The 24,964-nt window shown below is 35.9% G+C and overlaps 2 protein-coding genes and 1 long non-coding RNA gene across 5 annotated transcripts in view; 2 read left to right on the top strand and 1 right to left on the bottom strand.

Moving 5' to 3' along the window:
- The window catches only part of LOC111602382 (cell adhesion molecule 2), a 56,790-nt gene extending 47,210 nt beyond the window's left edge, over window positions 1-9,580 (top strand). The window contains exons 10-12 of the mRNA XM_023319403.2: window positions 157-243; window positions 513-770; window positions 8,849-9,580. Of these exons, the coding sequence (XP_023175171.1) occupies window positions 157-243; window positions 513-770; window positions 8,849-9,036 (533 nt within the window). The 3' untranslated portion in view covers window positions 9,037-9,580. The remainder of the gene's footprint in view (window positions 1-156; window positions 244-512; window positions 771-8,848) is intronic.
- LOC111602387 overlaps window positions 1-21,376 on the bottom strand; it is a 46,378-nt gene extending 25,002 nt beyond the window's left edge. For all 3 annotated transcript variants that reach the window (XR_002751612.2, XR_002751614.2, XR_002751613.2), the window contains exons 1-2: window positions 21,038-21,376; window positions 326-356 (exon numbers count right to left, since the gene is read on the bottom strand). This is a non-coding gene — a long non-coding RNA (uncharacterized LOC111602387). The remainder of the gene's footprint in view (window positions 1-325; window positions 357-21,037) is intronic.
- On the top strand, window positions 15,463-18,065 carry LOC111602383 (probable cytochrome P450 6a14). The gene is made up of 2 exons (XM_023319404.2): window positions 15,463-16,501; window positions 17,566-18,065. The coding sequence occupies exons 1-2, from the start codon at window positions 15,463-15,465 to the stop codon at window positions 17,988-17,990; spliced, it is 1,464 nt and encodes a 487-aa protein (XP_023175172.2). The 3' UTR covers window positions 17,991-18,065.
- Window positions 21,377-24,964: the final 3,588 nt, after the last annotated feature.

Genomic DNA, 24,964 nt, shown 5'->3' with positions numbered 1-24,964 from the left:
ATCATTTATGCCATATAATTTGCCAACTGAGTAGGGTAAATCGCTTGGGCAGGTGTACCAAGACGCGCTGCTTAAATATGCTGAGGCGTGCGATACCGCTGCCTGCTCTGACTGATTCGGCATTTCCATTAATTTCTGCTCAATCTAATTCTGCAGATATTCCACAAACAACAACAATTACAACGATGGCGCCAACTGTATCGATCAACACTGTGCCCGTTGTTAACGTCAAGTACAACAAAGGTAAATCACAATGTATAGTAATCGATAAATATCGCTGGGGTCTCGGTAACTTAGAAAAATTTTTAATTTAGCAATTTCTTACCTGTTCAAGCTGGGCATCTTAAGTCATTGATCTGAAATGAAAAGATCAAAGGAAAATCATTAAGCTGAAAATTATATAATCTAATTATATTAATAATTCTCTAGCTAACTATTTAGCCGAACTTTCTCGATATTTATCGTCTTAGCCCACCTAAGAGCTATGCACTCATAAATTTCTAATTTCACAGAGCAACGCTACAGCAGCAATAGCAATTCGAATAGCAATAATCCCTACAACTACAACAACAGTCCACAAAACACAAACAACAAGTCGCAGCGCAACAAGGGAAAATCGTTGGATCAGGCGCCATCGACTCTGAACAATGTCTATATGGGCGCCACGTCGAGCTTGTGGAACTCACAGGATCATCATTCGCCGGGCACAAGCCGGGGCAGAGATCATCATCAGCAGCAGCAGCAACAGCAGCAGCATCAGCAGCATCTGGGTGAGTAGTGAGTAGTGGGTGGGGCAAGCATAAACCCTTGACATCTGCGAGCTACTTAACGCATCGAAGGACACTTCAAGTTGTTTCCTACCCTTGGGCCAATATTTTTATTGGCTCAATGTGTGTGTATGTCTGCTAGAGCTTCTCATGACACAGCATACTATAAATATTTGGCCATTTATTTTATGTTTATGACAAATCATAACGACTTCAGTCGGGCTTAAGGGCTCTGTCCTGCCGTCGACACTTGTTAGATACAGATACTTTGGCTCAAGTCATGAAAAATATATCTGTGTGTATATCCTTTGGCAAAGCATACGCCAGTCTCTCACTCTCCCTCTCCCTCTCACTCTTTATATATATATATATATATATATATATATTTATATATGTGGCTACACTGGTCTGTCCCTCCGTCCTTTCGCCAATGAAAATATGACTTTCTAGCATGCAATTCTGTTGCCCGGAGCGAAAAACTGCTGCCCCTTGCCAAAGTTTCTGGTATCTGGTGTAATGTGCTGCTAATGTGGCTCATCATAATGTACAATCATCATAAATAATAAGGGGCACAAATCTCGATGTTTGTGTTAAGCACATAATATCCCAGAGGTGTGCGACTCGAAAAACAAACTAAAGCAGCTCTCGTGATTGATTAAGCATACAGAAATTCCAAGCTTCATCATTTGGAGAACTTATACAAATCACAATACTTTCAAAACATGAAAATAAAAATGTCAAGCACAAAAAAATATGTTATAAATATGTATTTTAAACTAACTTCTAATTCATTTAATAAATTTGTAAAAATATATTGTTAATTCCTTATAAACTTATGTTCATAAATAAGATGCAGAATTATTTTATTTTAAGTTTATTATGAATATTTGTTATACATATTTTTACCTAATAAATTTTGCTATTTAGAAGAAAAAATGTAATTTGTTTTTTTAAATAAATTTCTGTGCTTTTAATTTATAATCACAATTATTTTTCTTAACTTTTGAACTGTGCGAAAAAAATGATTTTTGTTGAATTATTTTTGAAAACACTTTTTTATGGTATAACATTTATACAAAAAAAATAATTTGATGTATAAATTGTTTAAATACACGTATAACATATTATGTAGTATATTTTTCTAATAAATGTATATGTTTTTTTTCTTTCAAGAAAGTGTAAAAATATTTTTAGTCAAATTTATTTAGTTAAATTTATCATATTTCACACACTTCAAAAAAATAAATTGAAAAATAATAATAAACGTTTAATGTATATATTGAACTTCTAAAAATAAGCTTTTGCTTTGCAAACAAAATATTTGTTTAATAAATATATGAAACATTATTATTTAACAAATTTAAGTAATAAATTTTTTCCTTTAATATAAAAAATGAGATTTTTAACAAATACATAAAAATATTTTTACCCAAAATTATAATCATAATTTAATAGAGAAAACAATTTATTCATTATTTTTAATTAAAAATTTTAAAAAAAGATTTTATTTGAGTAAAGAAAGAATACAATCCAAATGAACTTTTGTTGTTAGTAAATTTGATCATTCATATATTTTTTCATTTATAAAGATTAAAATAAAAACAAGATATAAGTTACCAAATATGAGCTAACTTATTTATCTAGCCAAGCTGCAGAATAAATTGATTTTCAATTTCAAATGCAATTTATTTTTTACTGTGAAATAGTTCATAATAGACCAAAAAAGTTAGTTTTTATTTCATTTAATTTAATTTTGTTTTATATATTTAGCAAACTTTCCGTGAGAGCTGCAGCACATTTGAATACTTGGGAATCATTCTTGCAACTGGCTCAGTTGCATTATGTAAAAGTCAAAGTGTCGCCTCGCTGGTTGCTCACAGTGCCTGCCAATCAATAAACATAAAATTTTACACAACTCCCAACCCAACCCAGCAGACCCTTTGCTTGCTTACAATCGACGACAATATCCATATCCGGCTGACGGCTGGATGGGCGGCAGAAGGCGTGGCAACGCATAAAACTTTACAGGCGCCTTGTTGTAGTGGAAAATTTGTGCATACGCGTTTCGACTAAAATAAAATGCACTCGACAGAGCGCAAGAAGCAGCAGCACCAAAATCAAATCGAACAAATTGAATATGAGCGAGGGAGCTGTGTAGGGGGAATACGATAGGGCAGCTGGACGGGGCGCACTATAAAAATTGCAGACAAATTGCACATAAGGCGTCAAGGCGAAGAACCCAGCTAAACCCCAACATCCACAGCCCCATCCAACGGCCCATGCCTGAAAGCTGAGACGAAGACAACGACGACGACCCGCATCACGCCTCGCCTTTAGCTACAACCATTTTTGGCAAACGACAGCGAAAATGTTGCGTTTACGCCAGAGGCAAAAGGGCTATATGCGAGTTCGGGCCAGTGGAGTAGAACGTTGAATGTTGTGGGAGGGGCTGAAAGATGGAGCCGCTGTTACGCCTGGTAATGGCGGGCCTGGTGCTGCAATGACGACAACTTTCAAGCCTGGCATGCAACGTCGTAAGCGCTGCGTTTACAGTTAGATTTATTACCTGCTAGATGTTGCACATATCGCGACATAGAGAGAGAGAGAGAGAGAGAGAGAGAAAGGCAGAGAAAGAGGGAGCATGTGAATGGCAATGGGCGTGAGCTTATCACTGCTGAGCTTTGCATATGTCGCGACTTTGTTTTTCTTTTATTTTCGCAGGCTCTTTGAAACTTTAAGGCAACTTAGTTTGCAGAGCAAATGAGAGATGGGGACCAAAAAGGGAATATATAGATAGTTAATAGATAGTTAAGAGTTTGCATAGTGAAATTTATAGAGCAAATTTGCTTTTTTAATTCCATTTACACAAAGCTGAAGGATGTTTGTAAATTGATATCAATTCATGATGTGGTTCTGAATAGAATTGATTAGTTTATAAATTTTAATATGTATATTAGTTTCATACGAATTTAAATAGGCTTAAATAGGCATTATAGTCGATGGGCAATATCTACAAATAAAGCACTATCTCCTCCACTCCTTCTAACATCTGTATAGAATTATAAATATTTTGCATGACCCTACTTTACTACGCTTTCTAACATTATATTATATGTTACAGATACATATTCATATATTTTTTCATATAATTTTATTGTTTTTTTATTTAGTTGATTTATAGGGAAAAACTTTATTTTGGGATACATTTAAATTGTTGCAAATGTGTTGGTGCTCTACATGGATATTTAAGAGTACAGGTTTTTATCTTTTCTTCTATAAAAAAAAATTATAAAAATATAATTTCTGAATATTGAATATTGCCATTTTATTAACTAATATACATTTATCAGTTTACTTTAGATCCACGCCAATTAATTTGCAAATATTGTTGAACTGTGCATACATAGGAGCAATAAAACTTTTTTTTATTATTTTATTATTATTTATCTAAACAGATTTTCATACTGAGACTCAACATATTATATCTATTTTGATATTTCGATTTCTTAGAAATGTTTTTGAATACTTAATTTGTATATACTTTTTTAAAAATATATTAAAATGATCAATTGTTTTTAAAAGTATCAAATAATTTTGCTTTAAATCTAAATGAATGAAATAATTTATTTTTAAAATTTTGAAAATTTATAAATCTTTGTTATATATATTATTTAAAATAATTTTTTTTAATTTAAATTAAATTATTAAAATCATTTTTATGTCTACAATTCTTACCAAATAATGTCATAAATAACAAAGTAAGAAAATGCAATGAAAGTTATTCACTCTATGTTCAGTAACAGGTAAATTTGGAATCAATTTTGTCAATATGTAGCCAAACAAATTTAAAGACTCCATCGAGTAGGTCGTAATCAAAAAGAAATGCTGCAATTGCATTACGGGGTGCGCACTTAAACAGTCATTAAAATGTTGCAATCAACCACAAAAGCTGCTGCTGCTGCTGTTGCATTCATTTTTAATTTGCTCGGCCAACGGGCAACAATATGACACAAATTACAAGGAAATGCAATAAAAACAAAAATGAGCGCAACACCCGCCGGAAATACGACTGCCCACATGCTGCCGACTTCAGCGCCAACGCCAACTGCGACTGCGACTTCGACTACGACTTTGAGTGCGACTTCATGATGATTACTGGCATTCAGCGAGCTGCAATAATTTGCTTATAATTTGCCGAGCGAGAAGTGAAAAATGATAAAGTAATTGAAATGCAACAGACAGCACCAACGGCAGCAATTGCAGCTGGGGCATGTGGCACGCATTTGGAAATGGCATCGCGTGCCTCCAGCTTTTTATTTTTATTTTTATTTTTCTTTTCTGTTACAGTTTTCATTTTATTATAGTTTCAAGCCGCCAAGTGTGTAACTGTTTCTGCCACATGGCGTTAAATGCATTGCCGCAAAAATAAAAACCGAAATGTAACGCATACGCCCCGTTCGCCATTCAAGTGAGTCTCAAGTGCCGACGGCAGCAAGCGCACTGTTCTCCCCATTTTCTCTGTGCTTTTTGTTCCCTTGTGTATTAAGTGCAACAGGCGCAACAATTGAGGTGTGAAACTCGGGGGTGTGTGTGCATTTGCCGAAAGAGTGTCAATTTAAAGAGCGCTAATGGAGCGCGTCAAAGAAGAAACTCGGGGCACGCCACAACGTTAACGAAATCTCTTGGAAATTCCCAATGAAATATGAAATATTCAATATTTTTTCCAGGAACTCCCTTGGTAATCCGCGCGTATCTATAATATAGCAACCGCCGAGGGTTGCTCGAACACTTGTTTTCTATTAGCTGCAGCCGAGCCACATTTGACTCGATTGCACCCGGGGGCATGCACAGAATTATGCAGAAATTACTTAAAGCTTAGTTTCAAGTAGCTGCCACACAGCCTATAAAAGCTGTGTGGAATAAAGCGCTTACACCCGCCAGCGTTTCGTGGCGTTTCGTTTTTCTTTATGGTTAAGCGCTTTAAAGACACCGCTGGGACCTACCCACACAAACACATGCGCATAAACACATGCTCAAGCGTCAATAAAAATCAGCCAGACATTCACACACACACACACACATACTCACCCCCCACATACACACAGACACATATCGAGAGACCGGCACGGACATCGAGGACGCAGCGACTGGAGAAGGACAAACATGTTGCAGGACCGAGGCAAAACTCGTTCTTTCACACATGGAAATGTTTGCAGACGCCAGCAAAACAAACCAAGCCAAGCCGGCGGGTGGGCGGGCAGGAAAGCTGCTTATAGAAAAATAAAAGCCAAAAGACATACAAATAAATTTTTCGACCCGGTGCAAAGCAATTTGCGCACTTCCGTTTATAAAAATAAAGAAAAAACGAAAAGGGTTCCTCGTTAAAAACAAAACGAACCGAACTACGTTTAGGAAGCAGAGAAATACTGCGAAAATAAAAAGAAAGTCGACTCGATGCGTTATTTTTCACTCTTATGACAAACTTAGTTCGATGAAGTTCGACCAGAAGACTGGAAGAAGCAAAAACACAGTTGATTTAGCTATTAGTATATAGAGAGAGTGGGCTTGGGATAAGCAAACATATTTAACAAAGGCTAAGAAATTTTTTAAACTAACTTAAAAAATTCGTATAGTAGGACTAAATATTGAAATTGTATAAACTTTCTTTTTTCATTTAAAGGACAGCTTAATACAATTTTGTGTGTGCTTATAAGCTAAGTTTTTTACTATCAAGAGTGCCAACTGATAGTTATTTAGATCCCAACACTGGCATTAAAAGAGAAATAACCGATCAGCCGATAGGCGAATCAGCTCGAACAACAAAATAATAAACACTCATCAGCTTATTTTGATGGAATTTTCATCTAGTTATGAATTTAATTAGTTAATATCATCAGCTCAATTTGATGGAATTTTCATCTAGTTATGAATTCAATTAGTTAATATCATCAGCTCAATTTGATGGAATTTTCATCTAGTTATGAATTCAATTAATTAATATATATAGTTATATTTAGTTAGTAAATATATAAAAATGAATTTAAAATAATTATGCACAGTTGGGCTCATGAAAATGGTAGTGCGTCGGACCACTAATAAATAAAGAATAAAAAAAAATAAAATAAAATAAGCTTAGCATATTTCTTATCATTTAAGCTATTCTTTTTGTTCCAAGCTTAGAAGTACGTGTACTTCGGAGGTTGACAAAATATTATTAACAAAATTTAGTTGTTCATAAAAATAAGAGTGTCTACTAAAAAAAATTAATTACACTTTCTTTGAATGCATTTTTTAAAAGTTAGTATTATTATTAAGTGTGTTCAATGCTTTATAGGCTGCACTACTATCGATCAATGCAGCTCTCTAAAATCGTGAAAAACATATTAATTCCTACCGAAAGCAATTCGTAATTATCTTCTTACATTATATTTTAAACAAAACAAAATGAGTTTGTTTTTAGTGTCCATCACAAACTTATATTTTCACTTCTTATGCATCAGTCATTGGTCTTATACATCGTCGCGAAATGGAGAGAGTCCGTCTTGCTACCAAAGTCGATAGAGCACATACTCCTGGCTACTATGTAGATGGCTTTATTTAAACAGCTGTTGGAGCTCGACAATTGATATTTGGATTATACATTAGTCGTGTTCAGGTATTCTTGGATATTTGTAACTGCAACTTGTGGCTTCTTCTCTCTGATCTAGAACTGATGCTCTTAAAACATAATTTTTCCCTCTTTTTCTTCTTCTAACTACAATGCACTAATGCCTCAACAATGGTCACGTATATGCTATAAAAATAATCTGTCTGGGATTATTGCTCAACAACATCAGGAGCTCAAGCTTCATGAAAATTAAGAGAAATTTCAGAGGTTGTTTGCTACACCGAATTGAATTTGGAGCGAGCTGTTGAAAAAGCTTCAAGTTTCTTAATTATGCAAAAATATACGCAGACTCTTTGGCATTAAATTTACCTTTATTTACTCTGAAATTTGTCGCCCATTTGCATGTATTTTAAGTTTGAACTGAATGAGTGGAACGACTGCCCCGCCACAAGCCACAGTTGTCCAGCTCAACCGCAGAGCTAGAAGCGAAGCGCCTAATGACCAATTGCTGCCTACAGGCCAAATAAAAAAACACAAGAATCCGACGGCAATTCCAGCGCCTCCCCTGCGCCAGCCCCCGCGTCCTGCTGCCGTCACATTTGTAACTGCAGCACACAAACAAATGTCCAATGAAACAGATTGCCAGGAAAACAAACAAACAGCCAAAAAAAAAAAAGAGGAAAACAAGAAAAAATTGGAAGACAAATAAAAAAGGAAGAAAAACTAAAACAGATATGTAAAGAAAAAATAAGGGCTGCAGGATAAATTGATGGCAAAAACAATACAGAGCACCGAAACGAGTGTCCCCGTGGCAGGCACCCACACACACACACCCTATTTTTTTTTCTGGTTGTTGTGGAGTGCATGTCCTGGCGCGCAAGGGTTTAACGCACTTAAGCAATAAAAATCGAAACAATTTTTGGCGCTGCCAAAGTGAAATTGAAACAAAATGCCGCCAGAGGAAATACTTTCGATTTTTGGCCAGAAAAAATGGGGCCAAAAAAGAGCTGTATAAGTGCGAATGTTATAAATAAGTGGAGCAGTTGGGCAATACGAACGAAAGTTGTGTCCTTTTATATGCAATACGTTTCGCAAACGGAACGCCTTGACAAACAGTTTGGTTTCTCTCTCTCTCTCTTTCCTCCCTCTCTCTCTCTCTCTCTGTGGATGTCTGTGTGCACAAATGACTGGGCTATAAACGCATCCTGTCTATTGTTTATGCTCGCTGGCGTGTGGTAAGCGCATAATTGAAAAAGGACATTCGATTGGCAGCTCCAACTGCCGGCCAGAGTTATGAAAGGACACATCATAAAAACCATGCACGTAAAATAAAGAAATTGGAATGGTTATATGGCTTTTGATTAAGTAACATGTCAGAGCCAAACAATAATATCTATAATATATCTATATGTATATATATATAAAGTGCTTCCAATCAATTGAATTGTTTTCGTTGCTCTTCTCTGTCTTCTAGTGCCCGATCACAGCGCCACCTATCGGGCGGATGGCAAGAACACGCCGCTGAAGCATGATGCCAAATCGCTAACCGATGAAATGGATCGCATGCAGGACCTGAAGAGCTCAGCCGTTCCGCTGTGCCGCGCAGCCAACATCTTACACCTTTTGATTATCGTTGTCTACCTGGGGGCGTGGCAGGCCTAAGAACTTAGCAACTTTAAGTAGTAATTTGTACAAAATAATAAAAAGTTCGTAAATTTAAGCAAAATCAGTCGTAAGCAATTATTTCACGCACGAAGCGAAAATAGTTTATTTAGTGCTTCGATACGATTGAGAGATACATGTAAAAAGTTGTTGTTGCTTAGCGCGTAAGGTTGAAAAAGGGTTTTCGTACACACACACACTTACAGATACACACAGACAGAGATACCCACATAATGCAGACAGGTTTATAGACATACAACGGAAATACAAAGTATTAGCATGTAAAATTGAAGCGATTCGCAAATTGAAAACATTCCAAAAACCAAGTTCGTTTTAAGGCTTAGGATTGACATGTGTTGTATTAGGCGAAACAGCTAATGAACTACAACTCAAATTGAAAATAAAACAAACAACTAAAAGCTACATTTAAATCTAGGCTTAAGTCAAGTGGTCGAGTGGAGAGCAGCCAACCTTCGTATGAATTGTTGCGGAAACAGAGACAAAACCCCATTTACTTTAGACTCATTTTGGCTTCTCTTTGGTGCACCGCTACATGTTTATAAATAAATATAAATATAAATACAGATATATGCATATATATAAATATATATAAATATAATGTAATTGATTTATTTGATTTAACAAAATGGAAATAAAATGCCGTCTTAAATAATTTCAATTTTGACTTCTGACTTCATAGGGAAATTCAATCGAAAATGTATATAATTCTTACGGCAGTTGCACTTGCCTTTTGATGTGCATTGAGATAAGGTTGTAAAGCTTGAATCCTCTCACAATTTGCTGGCTATCAAAGAGCAGTGGGCAAAAAAGATAGACAATCCCCGACTCGTGCCCGCCTCAGTTCACAGAAATTCATTTACGTGCACTTAATCAATATATCAACATATCAAAATCATAGCTGCAAGCCGAAGGCTTAGCACTCTGTTTGACAGTTAGCAAAATGTCAACGAGTCTCCCAAGCGAATAAATATTATTTTGGTTCAAGTACCTTTTGGGTTCTTTTTGGTTATTTTTATAGCTTCAGGCCCTTGAAAATGCTGCGGACATAGAAGAAGATACTTTGGCTTTTTTTTTCAACAAAAATCCCAGGTTGAGCTGGCTTTGCTGTATCTTCTAGTCCAGAAGATACTTACCAAAATCCGTCTGGATATTGGCTTAAGCAAGTCCACTCAAACTTAAGTGTACCAAAGAATCTACGAGTCGAGACTTGCGTTTTATTTTTTTTTTTTTCAAGTTTTCATACATTTCGGCAATCATAATGATATTCATGAGGAAATGGTAATTTACATAGAATATATACAAAAGAAATCTAATTATGGATTATGAAAATTGCTATCGTAAATAATATCACTTTTGCTTATATAAATTTATAGTCAAACAAAATTTAAAAAGTAACATTTTGCTATACAGGGCAATGAAGCTGAACTACATATAATAAAATCAATTTAGAGCTTGAGCTATTTGTAGCTGCTGACTGAATGTTCTTGATTTTTTGCCATTTATGTTTGTATTTATACACATGCCTACTAGAATACTTCGTGATACTAAAAACTGTAAACTGTGAATCAAAGAACGAATTAAATCTCAAATGATTTAAAAAAATGAATCAAAGAACTTTAAGGGAAACGGTCAAACTTTGTACAGTTTGGCTATAGAAAGTATTATAAAGGACCTTTAAGCAGTAATCCCTTAAGGCCACAATCAAATTAAATCAAAAGCTCGAGCATCGATTTGAGTAATTGATATATGAAAAGCCCATACGCCATTCTTTTGATTTGAACGACTTCCGCCTAGGGGCCACACCTCTCCCGTTTTTTAATGCATCAACAACAAAATGAACCTAACCACACGATTTGTGCCTGCTGCTGCTGGTGTTGCATAGCGGACTCTATCCTCTTTAAAAGTTACGTTTATCATCAATTTTTTACGCCATCGTCCCACATGGTACAAATGTTTCATTACAAAGTCAGCACTAGACAGCAAAAAAAGCGTAAAATAAAAAAATATCTGCGTAGCGCCAGCGAGTTTATAATTTAATTTAAAAAGCGCAGAGCAACTTAAAAATTAAAAAAATAAGAAAAAATAAAATACATAATTATTAAAATAAATTAAATGTCTGCTGTTGCCCTCATAAACTCACGAGCGGCCAATTAAAAGCACGTCGGACGTGGCTAGTTTTTTGCTTAAGGGCTTAAAAGAGTCCATATTCGAAGCGGACAACCGACGGCGTATATGCTGGCAGATACCCCGTAATACCTGATTAGTCGATGCAATCAGATGTGTCATGCATGAGATCAATTATTGATGGATATCTTTGAGTTAACAGAAACTTAAAAAAATAAATTGCAGCATTTATATTTTATTTGGATCGCTTTTCGGTCTTATATTTGTTTTAAAGTATTGCAGCTAATGAAAAATGATTTTCTCTTATATTCAGTGGGCAGAAACAAAACGAATTAGCTTTAAGGCACTTTTCTCATTAAAATATGTACTTCAAATAACTTCAAATAAATCTTATGAATATTGATTTGCTGTCAAAAACATTATAAGAATTTGTTAGAATCAAAAGTGGACTATGTATTAATATATAGGAATTCTAAAGAGAGAGGGAAAGAGAAAGAAAGACAAAGAGAGAGAGAGAGAGAGACAGAAGAATAGAGAGAGAGAAAAAGAGAGAGAGAGAGAGAGAAAGATAAAGAAAGACAGAGAGAGAGGACTAGAAAAGGGAGATTAACTGTAGATAAAGAGATGAAAGAAAACAAGGAAAAGACTTATAGAATAGAAGATAACAAAAAGATGACAAAAACAGAAAAGACGAAGATAAGAGAGAAGAATTGAAATGAAAACAGACGAGAATAAAAAAATCTGAATACAATAAAAAATAAGAAAAGAGTAAAAAACGAAAAGAAGAGAGACATATAAAGATAATAGACAGCAGAAAAAGTAATTGAGATGTAAAGAAAAGAGATAAATTAAGAAGAAAAAAATTAGGAAGAGTAAAGAGGAAAGCAAAGAGTAGAAAAACATGCAGTAGCAGAGATAGAAGAGCAGATAAAAAAAACACAAGAAAAGATTAAGCAAAGCATAAGCCAAGACAATAATAATAATAGAATAATAAGACAAGCCATATGAAATGTAAAATAGAATGAAAAAGTTCAGAGATGAGAAGAGAAAAGTTAAGAGTTAACAGAAACAAGAACAGAAGAGAGCAGATGAGAAGTGTGAAATTAAAAACGAGAAAGGGAGGAAAAATGGAGAGAGATACCAAAAATAGGTAAATATAAAAAAAAACTTAAGACGAGTAAAGAGCTGACTTTATATAAAAGAAACGCTTGCCTAAGGAAGTCGCCTTGCCCACATCCACTGCACGACTGTTGGGCACGCAGACAACCCACAGACGTAATATACCCATTTGCCATTGCTATGCTTTGGTCTTGTAAAAATCGCTACCGCGGCAATTTGGTTGCATTTTCACACGCGCTGCGCCGCAAATGGCAAAAAATTGGCATGTGTGTGCGGGGCAGTGGGTGTGGGTGGGGTTATGCAATCACCCGTGCCTTTCCACTTCCCTTTGCCCTTTCAACTCGCTTGGCACTGTAGTCCACACACAAAAGGCAAGTTAATAAGAGCATGTGCCGCATGTCCAGAATGGAGAGCAAAATTCTCGCTACCTAACCAAACGACAGGCAAGACCACATAGTCATAGTCACACATATACACACGCACACACACACACACAAGTTGATGCTCGCAGACCTCAAAAGGTAAAAGCGCTGACAACCAGCTGCGCAAAGCTTCGATTTGCCCTCAAAGGTAGGCTACACGTTTTTTTTACCTGTATTTCCCTCTACTTTATGTCAAAAATGTACAATTAATTTTCAATTTATTGAGGTGTGAGCTTACAGAGTCATCTATTAGACTGTTTATTGAACGCTTTTCATGCATCATATGCCTCATGACTCAGTGTGTGTGTGTGTATTATTTAATCGTGTAATTGATAAAGTCAATTTGCTACGAAATTAAATATAAACGCATGTGTGTATATATGGATAGTATCTGTGTGTGTGTGTGTGCCTATATATATATATTCATGGCGATTATTTACGGCTGCTGTCATTGATCAGTTTAATGATGTGAAACTTAAACTATTTTAATTAATTCTTTGACTGCCTGAAACATTTTAAATAAGCTCAGTTCACCTGTCTGCTCCAATATGTATCAGATAGTTAGTGTCTAACTATTAATAGTGTACATATTTAAATGAATTACATATGTGCATGTGACGTAGCTGAGTCATTTCATTAAATGGATATTTGTGTATATTAAATTAAATGAACTTCAGGGAAACACATTTGCACCTCGACCTTATTAAGGCGTGGAACTTACATTCATTGAATATTAACAGCGGCTCACACTTCTTAACTGATGTTACTTATATCTATATATGCAACAACATAGAATAACTCACCACGTGGTGAAAGCTTCAGAAACTCGGATAAAGCTTGTCAAACTTCTCCCTTTTTTAAAGTACAACAAAGCAGCTTTGTATAGTCGAAGCAGCAACCAAAAATGCTTCTGTCGGTAAAGCTTTTGAGATAATGTTAAGCATAACAGTAAGAGTAAATACTGTAAATACTTATAAGGATTAAGGTTTGGATATTGCACGTTATGAACATTTCATATTCGAAAATTTAAACTTCACTAACGGATATTAAAATAAAAGCTCTCTTACTAAATAAACGCTTTGGACTATACTGCATTTAAATACATATATATATATATATATATATATATATATATATATATATATATATATATATATATATATATATATATATATATATATATATATATTTATATATATATATATCGATTCATTATAGGTTTGATTTAACTTAAGTATTTTTGTTTGAATTTAGAAATCTGATAGGCAAACATTTTATGTTTATGTTTTACTGTTTAAAATAAATCAATAATGGATATTATGGGCAGCTAGTAAGACTCTAAAAGTAACTATATCAATCTGGATAGAAACTAAAGGACTTTTTCTTATCTATCCCGGCTCCTTTTGGCATAAATAAAAAAAAAATTTTAAGTCCAACAATAGCGCTGCCAAGAATAGCGCTAATATTTAGTAAGTAATCTTAACACTTTGAAAAGATGAGTGTATTGACACGAGAATATCTTATAACAATTATCAATATGTTTACCATCGTCGTAATAAAAAATATAATAAATTTACTATCACATTTATCATTGCGTCAATTAGGATTCAGATAATAATAATAAATAACCTTATTTTTATATTTTTAATATAACTATATTTAAATATTCATTCAATTAACCAGTAGGGCGCTGCGACTTCCCTGAAATAGCTGAGAAATGCGACAATCCAGCATTGTTTTTTTACCTTTTATAGCTGACTGAATCTGGACCACACTCGACGGTTGATCTTATATTCAATTTCACATTTATCTCTGTGAGATGTTTCGATCTACAGAAATGTTTTGACTTCGCTTGCTCCTATTTGAGTTTAGTTACTAACGCCTATCACATCATAATATAAGAGATAAGATAAGAGTGACACCTTAACAATTGTGTGAACAAATATATTTACTTTTCAGACAATGAGCAATATCTTAAGCAGTTTGTGGTTATCTAGTGGTCACGATAATCTGCAAGAAACCTTAAGTTTGTAGCTCAAATATTTAGTGTTTGAATTTGTATTTTAGGAAAGTTGTAAATATTACAGATTTGAATTTACTTAACCTATATAAACATACAGACAGGGAATACGCTTGCATATATCTTTTATTATTATTGCAACGTCATTGTGGCTTTTGCAGCATCATTTCAGATAATAATGAATATGCGGCAAACAACGAATCATCTTGAAGCTGAAGAAGTCTAAATGCTCTTTCAGCAAATGAGGTATATATATATCTATGTATATGTATATATATATAATAATCTTTCTTTAGTATATATATATATTATATGATATTATATTCATATTTGTTAGAGAGGATATACATTTAAATTACAGAGTATAGAGAATATCTAAAATGCGTATGCCAATGATATTTAATTTCCACTGAAATTGCTTTTACTTAAATGACAATCTCATCTACTGATCGTTCTTTCTTATATATGGTATCATAATCTGCTGCAGCAATATCACAGTAGTTCACTGTTAGGCATGCAGAAGAGCCTATCAAATCAGACTGATAGAAACAGAATGACTCACTGAAAGGGCATAAGAAGCATTGTCACCTAGAACAACAACTGATAATAACTTTGTCTAAAGACTGCGCTTATCAATGCCTATAAGTAGTGCCAAGAGTAGAGTTAAGTTAGTTAGTCTTTGGGCTGTCGCAGCATCTGCGTGTACTCTACGACTCAGTGATGGGCTTCATATTAATCGTGTTATCTGCGCTGATCGCATGGCTGTTTGGCTACTTGAGGCATTGCTACAGCTACTGGGAGCAGGAGGGAGTGCCCCAGCTGCGTACACACTTTCTGTTTGGCAACTTCTTCAAGCTGAAGTCCGTGCACCTTAGCGAGCTGCTGCAGGAGAACTATGATGCCTTCAAGGGCAAATGCCAAGTGGCTGGCACATACATATACACGCGACCCATTGCCGTGGTCACTGATCTGGACCTGGTAAAGGCCATACTGATCAAGGACTTCAACAAGTTCGTGGATCGCATAAATACGCCGTTTAATTTGGAGAAGAATCCGCTGGCGGGTCATCTATTCAATCTGAATGGCGAGCAATGGCGAGCTTTGAGAACCAAGCTGTCGCCCACTTTTACGAGCGGCAAGATCAAGTATATGTTCAGCAGCATTACGAGCGTCGCTCAGCAGCTGGACGAGACCTGTCGGAGGGAGGTGGCTGCCAGTGCCAACAGCGGCCACATTTTGGAGCTGCACGCCTTTGGCATCGAGTGCAACAGCCTCAGAAATCCAAAGGCCGAGTTCCGCGTGGTGGCACGTAAGCTCTTCACTGATCACAATCGGGGTGTTCGCTGGAGTCTCTTTAAGGTGACCTACATGAAACTTCTGAACAAAATGCCCATCAGACTGCGACATCCCAATGAGGATTTCTCTGGCTTCTTTTTGCGCCTCATTCGCGACACAGTCGAGGTGAGAGAGCGCGAGAATATAAAACGAAATGATTTCATGGATCTGCTGCTCGACCTGCGTCGAACGGAAGAGAAGAATGGCCTGACCGTGGAGCAGCTGGCCGCTCAGGTGTTTGTCTTCTTTGTCGCTGGCTTCGAGACCAGCTCCAGCAACATGAGCTACGCTCTCTACGAACTGGCCAAAAACCCATCCATTCAATCCAAACTGAGAGCCGAAATCCAAAGCGTATTGCAAAAGCACGGCAAACTCACCTACGAAGCCATGATGGAGATGGAATACTTGGACCAAGTCGTTAATGGTGAGTCCCAGATTAAAGTCGAAGCTGTATCAGGCTGATAAGCAACGTTCTGCAACTGACATCGTGCGATACGCAGTCTGCTGTGATACTTCGCATACATCTAAAACCCTGAATCAGCTGCTAAAAATATGCAGTGCAAACAGTTTAGCTCGAATGAAAACAGTTGGACGTAGAAACACTTGAAATAATGTTGATTTGCAATAAACAAAACATATGAAGTCTGTACAACTTCTCATGCATTGAAAGCAATTGAAAATAATTATGATATTGAGTGTTGCCCTTCGAGCTGCAGAGAATCTCTAAGCAGAGGTTGCTTGAACTTTAGAGATTTATGTACTTGAGTCTTTAAGCTCTTCGTTTTGTTATACAATAAATAGCTTGAGGCATGATGTAGATAGGACCATCAGCCACATTGCTTTTCCAGAGATTTCCAACAATGCTCAGCATTTTTATAAATGCTCAAGCAATTTAAATACATTTGGACTGCTAACTATCTGTTTAAGAAAAGAGTACTATATTCATTTATAGAGTATAAAATCTATTACAAGGTAAATTTCTGAGTGGCTTCTCCCAACTTTTTATAGTGTTCATTTTATTTCTATACTTTTATACCTTTACAATATGTGTTATATATTCTAAATTGTTTTAGCTTAATTGTTGCAGCTCTAAGTCCAAGGTCCCTTTTACCAGTTAGCTTACGTTTTCTGGCTTAGTCTCGCCCACTCTAATTAGCCTTTGCAAACCTGTGCCGAGACTCTAGACAAATATTACAATCTGTGCTGTTTCTACTTTAATTGCGTTTCTCTAATCTGTCATTGTTTTGTGTTCTTTCTATATAATACTATCTATGATTTGGGTTCAATAAACTCAGACTTTTAATTATCTCATTTTGGCTTCGTTCACACCTGCCTTTTTCTACTATATCTGCTGACAACTTCTCGGAGTTGGGGTTTTATCTACATCCATATTATCATATATCATATAATATATAAAAAATATATCATATATAATATCATCATGATCTATATTCCCACTTAACTACTCTGCTCTCTTACCACTTTCAGAGACTCTCCGCAAATATCCGGCTCTGGCGTCTCTAACTCGCATTCCTTCCGAGAACTACAAAGTGCCCAGCGATGATGCGAATATTGTACTGGAGCGTGGCATAAGCGTGCATATACCGGTGCGCGCTATACACTACGATCCGGAGATCTATCCGGAACCGAACGAGTTTCGACCGGAACGCTTCGAGGCGGCCACCGTGCAGCAACGCCATCCCATGGCCTTTCTTGGCTTTGGCGATGGGCCACGCAACTGCATTGGGCTGCGCTTTGGACGCATGCAAGTCAAGGTGGGACTAATTACTTTGCTCAGCTCATATCGTTTCCAGCTGCCCGCCGACGGTTCCAGCGAGCTGACCATTGGCAGCAAAAATTTCTTGCTAATACCGAACGAGGGCGTCAGACTGCGTGTGGAGCCTATCGAATAATATTACAAGTCGCGACGAGTGTCAATAAAACGATAATCAATAAAGCAAAAAAGCCACAACAACAATAACAATAGTCAAAACAAATGCTGCATAAACAAATTCTGCGTAGAAATTGAGCTGCTGTGAAACTGAAAACTGTCGCTCGCTGTTGCATAGTTTAGACATCAGCAGAAAATTCAATCAAAGCTGTCGCGTTTAGCGGTCGTTTGAAAGGCAAACCAAAATTTATAGACGCCGCAAAGCTCAGTTGTCCACTGGCTCACCAACAGCTGTTCAGTCGTCGCCAACCGACACCAACACCTCCGGCCACTAAATCACACAAATGACACCTAAGCACATAGAGCGGGAGAGGGCGAGAGAGTTTCCAGGGGCTGCCGAGAGGAAGGCTACGTGAGCTGATCAACAAGCAGGACGGCGCCACACTTGATGCACTGCTTATACCTGCAGCTATTGGTTGCAGAGGTGTGTGTGCGAGTGTGTCCTTGTGTGTGCCGTCCACATAAATCCAAACATTTACAATATTTTGCTAATTAGCAAAATATGTGTGAATAATGAATGCACTTCATATGCTGCAGCTCAAAGAGAGTGAGAGAGGGTGAAGGTGCCGTGGCACAAATGTGAGAACGTTGCATGCCTCGATTCTCTAGTAGGTGTCATATTTAATTTATGACTGCATCCGTGTGCCAGCAACATCCAATGAAGGCGGGTTGCAAAGCAGCCCCTCACATTTGCTGATTTTGGCGATTAGTTAAGGAAGCTGAGTGTCGATTGCGAGAGTTGGAGAGAGTGAGTCTTAGTTACTGTTGCACAGTGGCAGGCACCTGAAATAATGTGTGTGGCATTAATCAAGGGCAGGAGCAAGCAGAAGGTCTGTCGCAGATTGTGTGCGGATGTATGAGAGAATAAGAGGTATGATTTTGATTGATTTACGGGCTGACCAAGTGATTGAATGGGTGGCAGGGTGAAAATGTGGGTGAAATGCTGTTGACTGATGAATGAAAATGATGTATAATGTATGATGAATAACGATTCATTATTGGTGACTGATGACAGACGATCGGTAACTGATGATTGAAGACTGAAAACGATTCCTGTTGACAAATTACTGATGATCATTGATGACTAATGACTAATGACTAATGACTAATGACTAATGACTAATGACTAATGACTAATGACTAATGACTAATGACTAATGACTAATGACTAATGACTAATGACTAATGACTAATGACTAATGACTAATGACTAATGACTAATGACTAATGACTAATGACTAATGACTAATGACTAATGACTAATGACTAATGACTAATGACTAATGACTAATGACTAATGACTAATGACTAATGACTAATGACTAATGACTAATGACTAATGACTAATGACTAATGACTAATGACTAATGACTAATGACTAATGACTAATGACTAATGACTAATGACTAATGACTAATGACTAATGACTAATGACTAATGACTAATGACTAATGACTAATCTAATGACTAATGACTAATGACTAATGACTAATGACTAATGACTAATGACTATGACTATGACTAATGACTAATGACTAATGACTAATGACTAATGACTGATGACTGATGACTGATGACTGATGACTGATGACTGATGACTGATGACTGATGACTGATGACTGATGACTGATGACTGATGACTGATGACTGATGAGACTGATGACTGATGACTGATGACTGATGACTGATGACTGATGACTGATGACTGATGACTGATGACTGATGACTGATGACTGATGACTGATGACTGATGACTGATGACTGATGACTGATGACTGATGACTGATGACTGATGACTGATGACTGATGACTGATGACTGATGACTGATGACTGATGACTGATGACTGATGACTGATGACTGATGACTGATGACTGATGACTGATGACTGATGACTGATGACTGATGACTGATGACTGAACTGATGACTGATGACTGATGACTGATGACTGATGACTGATGACTGATGACTGATGACTGATGACTGATGACTGATGACTGATGACTGATGACTGATGACTGATGACTGATGACTGATGACTGATGACTGATGACTGATGACTGATGACTGATGACTGATGACTGATGACTGATGACTGATGACTGATGACTGATGACTGATGACTGATGACTGATGACTGATGACTGATGACTGATGACTGATGACTGATGACTGATGACTGATGACTGATGACTGATGACTGATGACTGATGACTGATGACTGATGACTGATGACTGATGACTGATGACTGATGACTGATGACTGATGACTGATGACTGATGACTGATGACTGATGACTGATGACTGATGACTGATGACTGATGACTGATGACTGATGACTGATGACTGATGACTGATGACTGATGACTGATGACTGATGACTGATGACTGATGACTGATGACTGATGACTGATGACTGATGACTGATGACTGATGACTGATGACTGATGACTGATGACTGATGACTGATGACTGATGACTGATGACTGATGACTGATGACTGATGACTGATGACTGATGACTGATGACTGATGACTGATGACTGATGACTGATGACTGATGACTGATGACTGATGACTGATGACTGATGACTGATGACTGATGACTGATGACGGATGACTGATGACTATTGACTGATGACTCTTGACTGATGACTGATGACTGATGACTATTGACTGATGACTATTGACTGATGACTATTGACTATTGATTGATGACTAACATATGACTAACATAATACTGACTAACATTTAACTGACGACTATTAATAATAGTTGATGACAAATGGATACATTTAATGACAAATTTAAAAGTTATAGGCAGACTAACTATTTGTCTGACTAACCACCGGTTTTTAACTGATGACTCGGCTAATAACAGGAAACAGATAATTGAAATTATGGATTTACAGCATTTCGTTTCATGTCAAATAAGAAAATAGGAAAGAGTATTTCCCCTGAATTGCCTTATGATATAACAATAATTTTTTGAATTGATTGTGTACTTACAGAGCTTTAAAGACAACTCCTTAACTTTATTGCACTAAAGAGGGTAATTAATTTGTTTTCCAATTTGAATTATTCCTATATGTTTCACTATTTTTATTGTGTTTGACACGTTGAATTTTAATTTGCATTTCTGACTGAGCGTAATAGGTTGAATAGTGATTTAAATATTTTAAATGACATTTTGAATAGGTATATTAACAAACCAAAAAAGAAATTCAGATCATTGCCCACGCACTTGAAAATCTTGGCCGTAAAGTGAAGAAACAGACACACCACAATTATTGATAAATAAAACAACTCCATCTGGAAGGGAACCGATTCGCGACGCGACAACATAGCAACTGATCAGAGTTCTGCTTGAGTCGGCATTACTTTGCAACAATGCATATCGATTCAATGAGTAAATGACAATCGAAGAAACGCACAATTTCTGAGAGAAGGTTTTTCAGTAAGAGAAAGGCAGACAGAGAGAGAGAGAGAGGGCAGCAAGCTCTGAAGGAATATACTCTTAAGCTGCAAAGTAGTTTATATAATTTGTAGCATTTCTAACCCAGCTTTAGTCGAGCCATTCCAATGAAATATACCGGAACTTAAACAGTGGTTTTTGGCTTACTTATGACTTTGTTTATTGCTCTTAAAAATTTCTTGGGACTTGACATATAAGTTGTATATATAAGTTGTATGTGATATGACGTGATATTGCGAATTAAGTCTGATTTCTATGGTTTCCCAATTCTGTTTCATTTTGTACTGATTGCAGCTACTGACGCTAGTGTGAAGCTTTGAGCTTGTATATAAGAAATCGCAGTTGAAAAACTCATCATTGCTGAATCGTGGCTAGAAATGAGCGTTCTGGAAAACACGACGGTTGGAATTCACTATTGTAAAAATATCAAATTAGAACGGAAAGTGACCAATTCTATGCAAAATTTGATTCTACTTCTTTGTTTTTGTTATATGTATGCATGTACTACTTATATGCTATTATATATAGGTGTTCACAGCTTATTTAATTTTTTTTTTTTTGATTATATTTATAAAAGTGTAGAACCTGTACAATCAAATTTAATGCACGAAATAAATTCCTAATTAATAAAGATATCAAAAATGTAAATGTATTAGCTTATAAATAACAGAGAGACAGAGAAAAAGATATTATTATTTTTAAAGCTCAGTTTTTGATCAATAAAAATTAATATTTGCCCACTTCTTTTACAACCACCATTTGGGTTATTTTTTGGCAAGGATACCATTAATTTTTGGGTCACTTTTAGTTTTGGTCCATTGTTCAAGTATATCTGTTTTTTTTTGTTATAGATTTCGGTGAAATCTTGCATTCTCTGATAATATAAATATGAATAGTAATATCTTTATATATATAATATAAGTGCATATACTTATGTAGTGGAATTTATGTTTTTATATGTATATATCAATTATCATTAGTCAAGATAAATATATAATTATTATATATAATATCTATAATTTTATCTATATAAATTCTTTTCAGCTTATTTAACAAATTACTATATTTAAAGCATTGCTACATGATTTGATCACAATAGATATATAATTCTCTTTATAATAAGATTTATTATTGTATCATATATATATATATATATATATATATATATCTTCATATCACCAGTGTTAATCGGATATATGTTATATATTTTTTATATATTTCTAATTTATTTTAAATTCGTTTAAAATGTGAATTACTATTTACCCAATATTCTACATTCGTCTTTAAAATATAAATTTAACTATAAAAAAATATATATAAAAAATAAAAAATTTAAATTTAAATTTACTGTGATACCTGTTAGCTTTGACTGCCCTTTATCTAACATACAATTCTCTAAATATCTGCGTATCCCATATTGGTATATTCTCGATTGAGACATTTGACTCGTGCAAATGTAATTCACTTGGCTGGCTTTATTTCGTAGGAATATCTTGTTTTATGCACTTTTAATTGCCAATTTCCGGCTCATGGGCTAATGCCATCAAGGTTGTGCCAATAATTCAGGCTAACTTTGTCTATTAAATGCGGCGCATCGTAAAAATGCAAAGCGAGAATTTAGTTATAATTTATTGAAGTTCCAGGTTGGCTTTGCAGCCCATCCGTGCGATCAGCCTTTGCATGTTCATCCACAATTACGGGGCTGGGAACGGGGGCTGGATTGAGGGGGCGAGGCAGCTGCTGCAGCTGTTGTCGTCGCATCCAACACAAAGAAATTATCAGGTGTCAAAATTTATATTAGTCTACGCCGAAAACGGGACCAAAAGAAGCAAAATATGTCGAGCGAAAAGGTGGGCAACATGGGAAAAGTTGCCAAGGAAGCGAAAGGAAACTTGAAAAACAAGTTGGAAGCCGGCGTCGATGTCCTGCGAACCCTTTGACGCCTCAGGACTTTTCAGGCAAAAAATGATTTGTGGCGCAAGTGCATTGGCACGCAATGCAAAGGCAGGACACAAGCAGCTCCTGACGAGCGACGGGGACAACAAGGACGTAGAGTGGGGGAACGCTCGCGGATATCCTTTTCAACATTTTCGCTTCATAACAATAATTTTTACGCTGCAGACATTTTTTTAGTTTTGGTTTTTGTGTTTTGTTTTCCATTATTTATTGGCCGTGTGCGTGTGCTGTGTGAAAATGATAGGCTAACCATGGCGCGCAGGTGGGCGGAGGGTTGGCTTGATTAGCCACCTGCCCGGCCTCTTGGTAAACTAAAACTGATATATGCGCGCAATTAAGCTGGCAAATGAGACGGGCTCGAGGGCAACTCCAACAACTCCAAGCCAAACAGAGCCTGACACAATCTGGTACCGTTATTGAAAAGTGCCTGCCAGGTGTAGCCAAGTGTGTGACTGAGTGTGTGTATGGTGGTGTGTGGGTGGGTGTCTAACCTAACGCTTAAAGTTTGCTTTTAGTTTTCTCTTTTTATTTTGCGGCTGCCTGCAGCCGGGCATGAAATTAATTAAACGCGTCAAATAAAAAATATAGCATGCTTATTGGTGGTGCACGATTAATACAATTTTTATAGTCAACTCTTAGTTTAGTTAGTTTTTATATGTTACATCGACTTTATAAAGCGAAGCTGGAAAATAATAAAGAAGGCAACTTATAAATGTATTTCGAGTATTTTAAGCATCTTTTATTTACTCCAATTTTGCAATTATGGAAGTTTCACTTGTTTCATTAGCTTTCTCTGCCTGATAACAATTTAAAAATCTATCAATTAGAAACCAATTTCTATTATGATTTTTATTTAATATTAACGTTGGATGTCTTAAGATCATGCATAAAGCAAACAATTGAAATACATTTTTTATATGCTTAGAAATCCATTTTATTTTATTGTCTTTGTTTGTAAGTCTTTGAGTATTTTATTTATCTGAAATTTTAAATTACACAAAGCTAATATTCCATTTCTTTTTGTTAGTTCTATTTTATGATTTTTTTAAAATTCTTTTTTTTTCATATGCTTTCTTAAATGTTGGAAAAAATGATCAAATATGTGTCAATCCCAAATAAAGAATTTGTATTATAAGATTTGCATTTTAAATAACTACTCAATCTTTAATTTAAATAAAATAAATAACAATATTAAATCATGTTTGTAACAGTTTTTTGCTAGTTTTTAGCAGCTGTGCCGCATGCCAATGCCATGACCAATGACAATCAATTTCTGCTTAACACGCACTCGCCAACAACAACAAAAATATAACAACACACACATACACATACACATTCAGAACTGGCGTTGTAACTATTTTACACACACACACACAGTCAAAATTCATTCATAAATTGGCAAATGCCGCGCTGACGTAAAGTATGCAGAGCAAATTTCCCCCAAGAGCGGCATTCAATTCAATTCGCATTCAATGCGAGCGCCATGAGCATTTCAATCGTGGTGA

The sequence above is a fragment of the Drosophila hydei genome, unplaced genomic scaffold (genome assembly GCF_003285905.1).
Source record: "Drosophila hydei strain 15085-1641.00,03,60 unplaced genomic scaffold, DhydRS2 tig00000149-arrow-pilon, whole genome shotgun sequence".
Classification (NCBI taxonomy): domain Eukaryota; kingdom Metazoa; phylum Arthropoda; class Insecta; order Diptera; family Drosophilidae; genus Drosophila; species Drosophila hydei.
The sequence above is the reverse complement of the archived record's forward strand: the minus strand, read 5'-3'. Positions and strand labels throughout refer to the sequence as shown.

Excerpts from the sequence above, each read along its gene's own strand:
- LOC111602383 (XM_023319404.2), top strand. The coding sequence starts at position 15,463 with ATGGGCTTCATATTAATCGTGTTATCTGCGCTGATCGCATGGCTGTTT. Across the intron at positions 16,502-17,565 it reads CTTGGACCAAGTCGTTAATG|AGACTCTCCGCAAATATCCG; the intron begins GTGAGTCCCAGA and ends TACCACTTTCAG.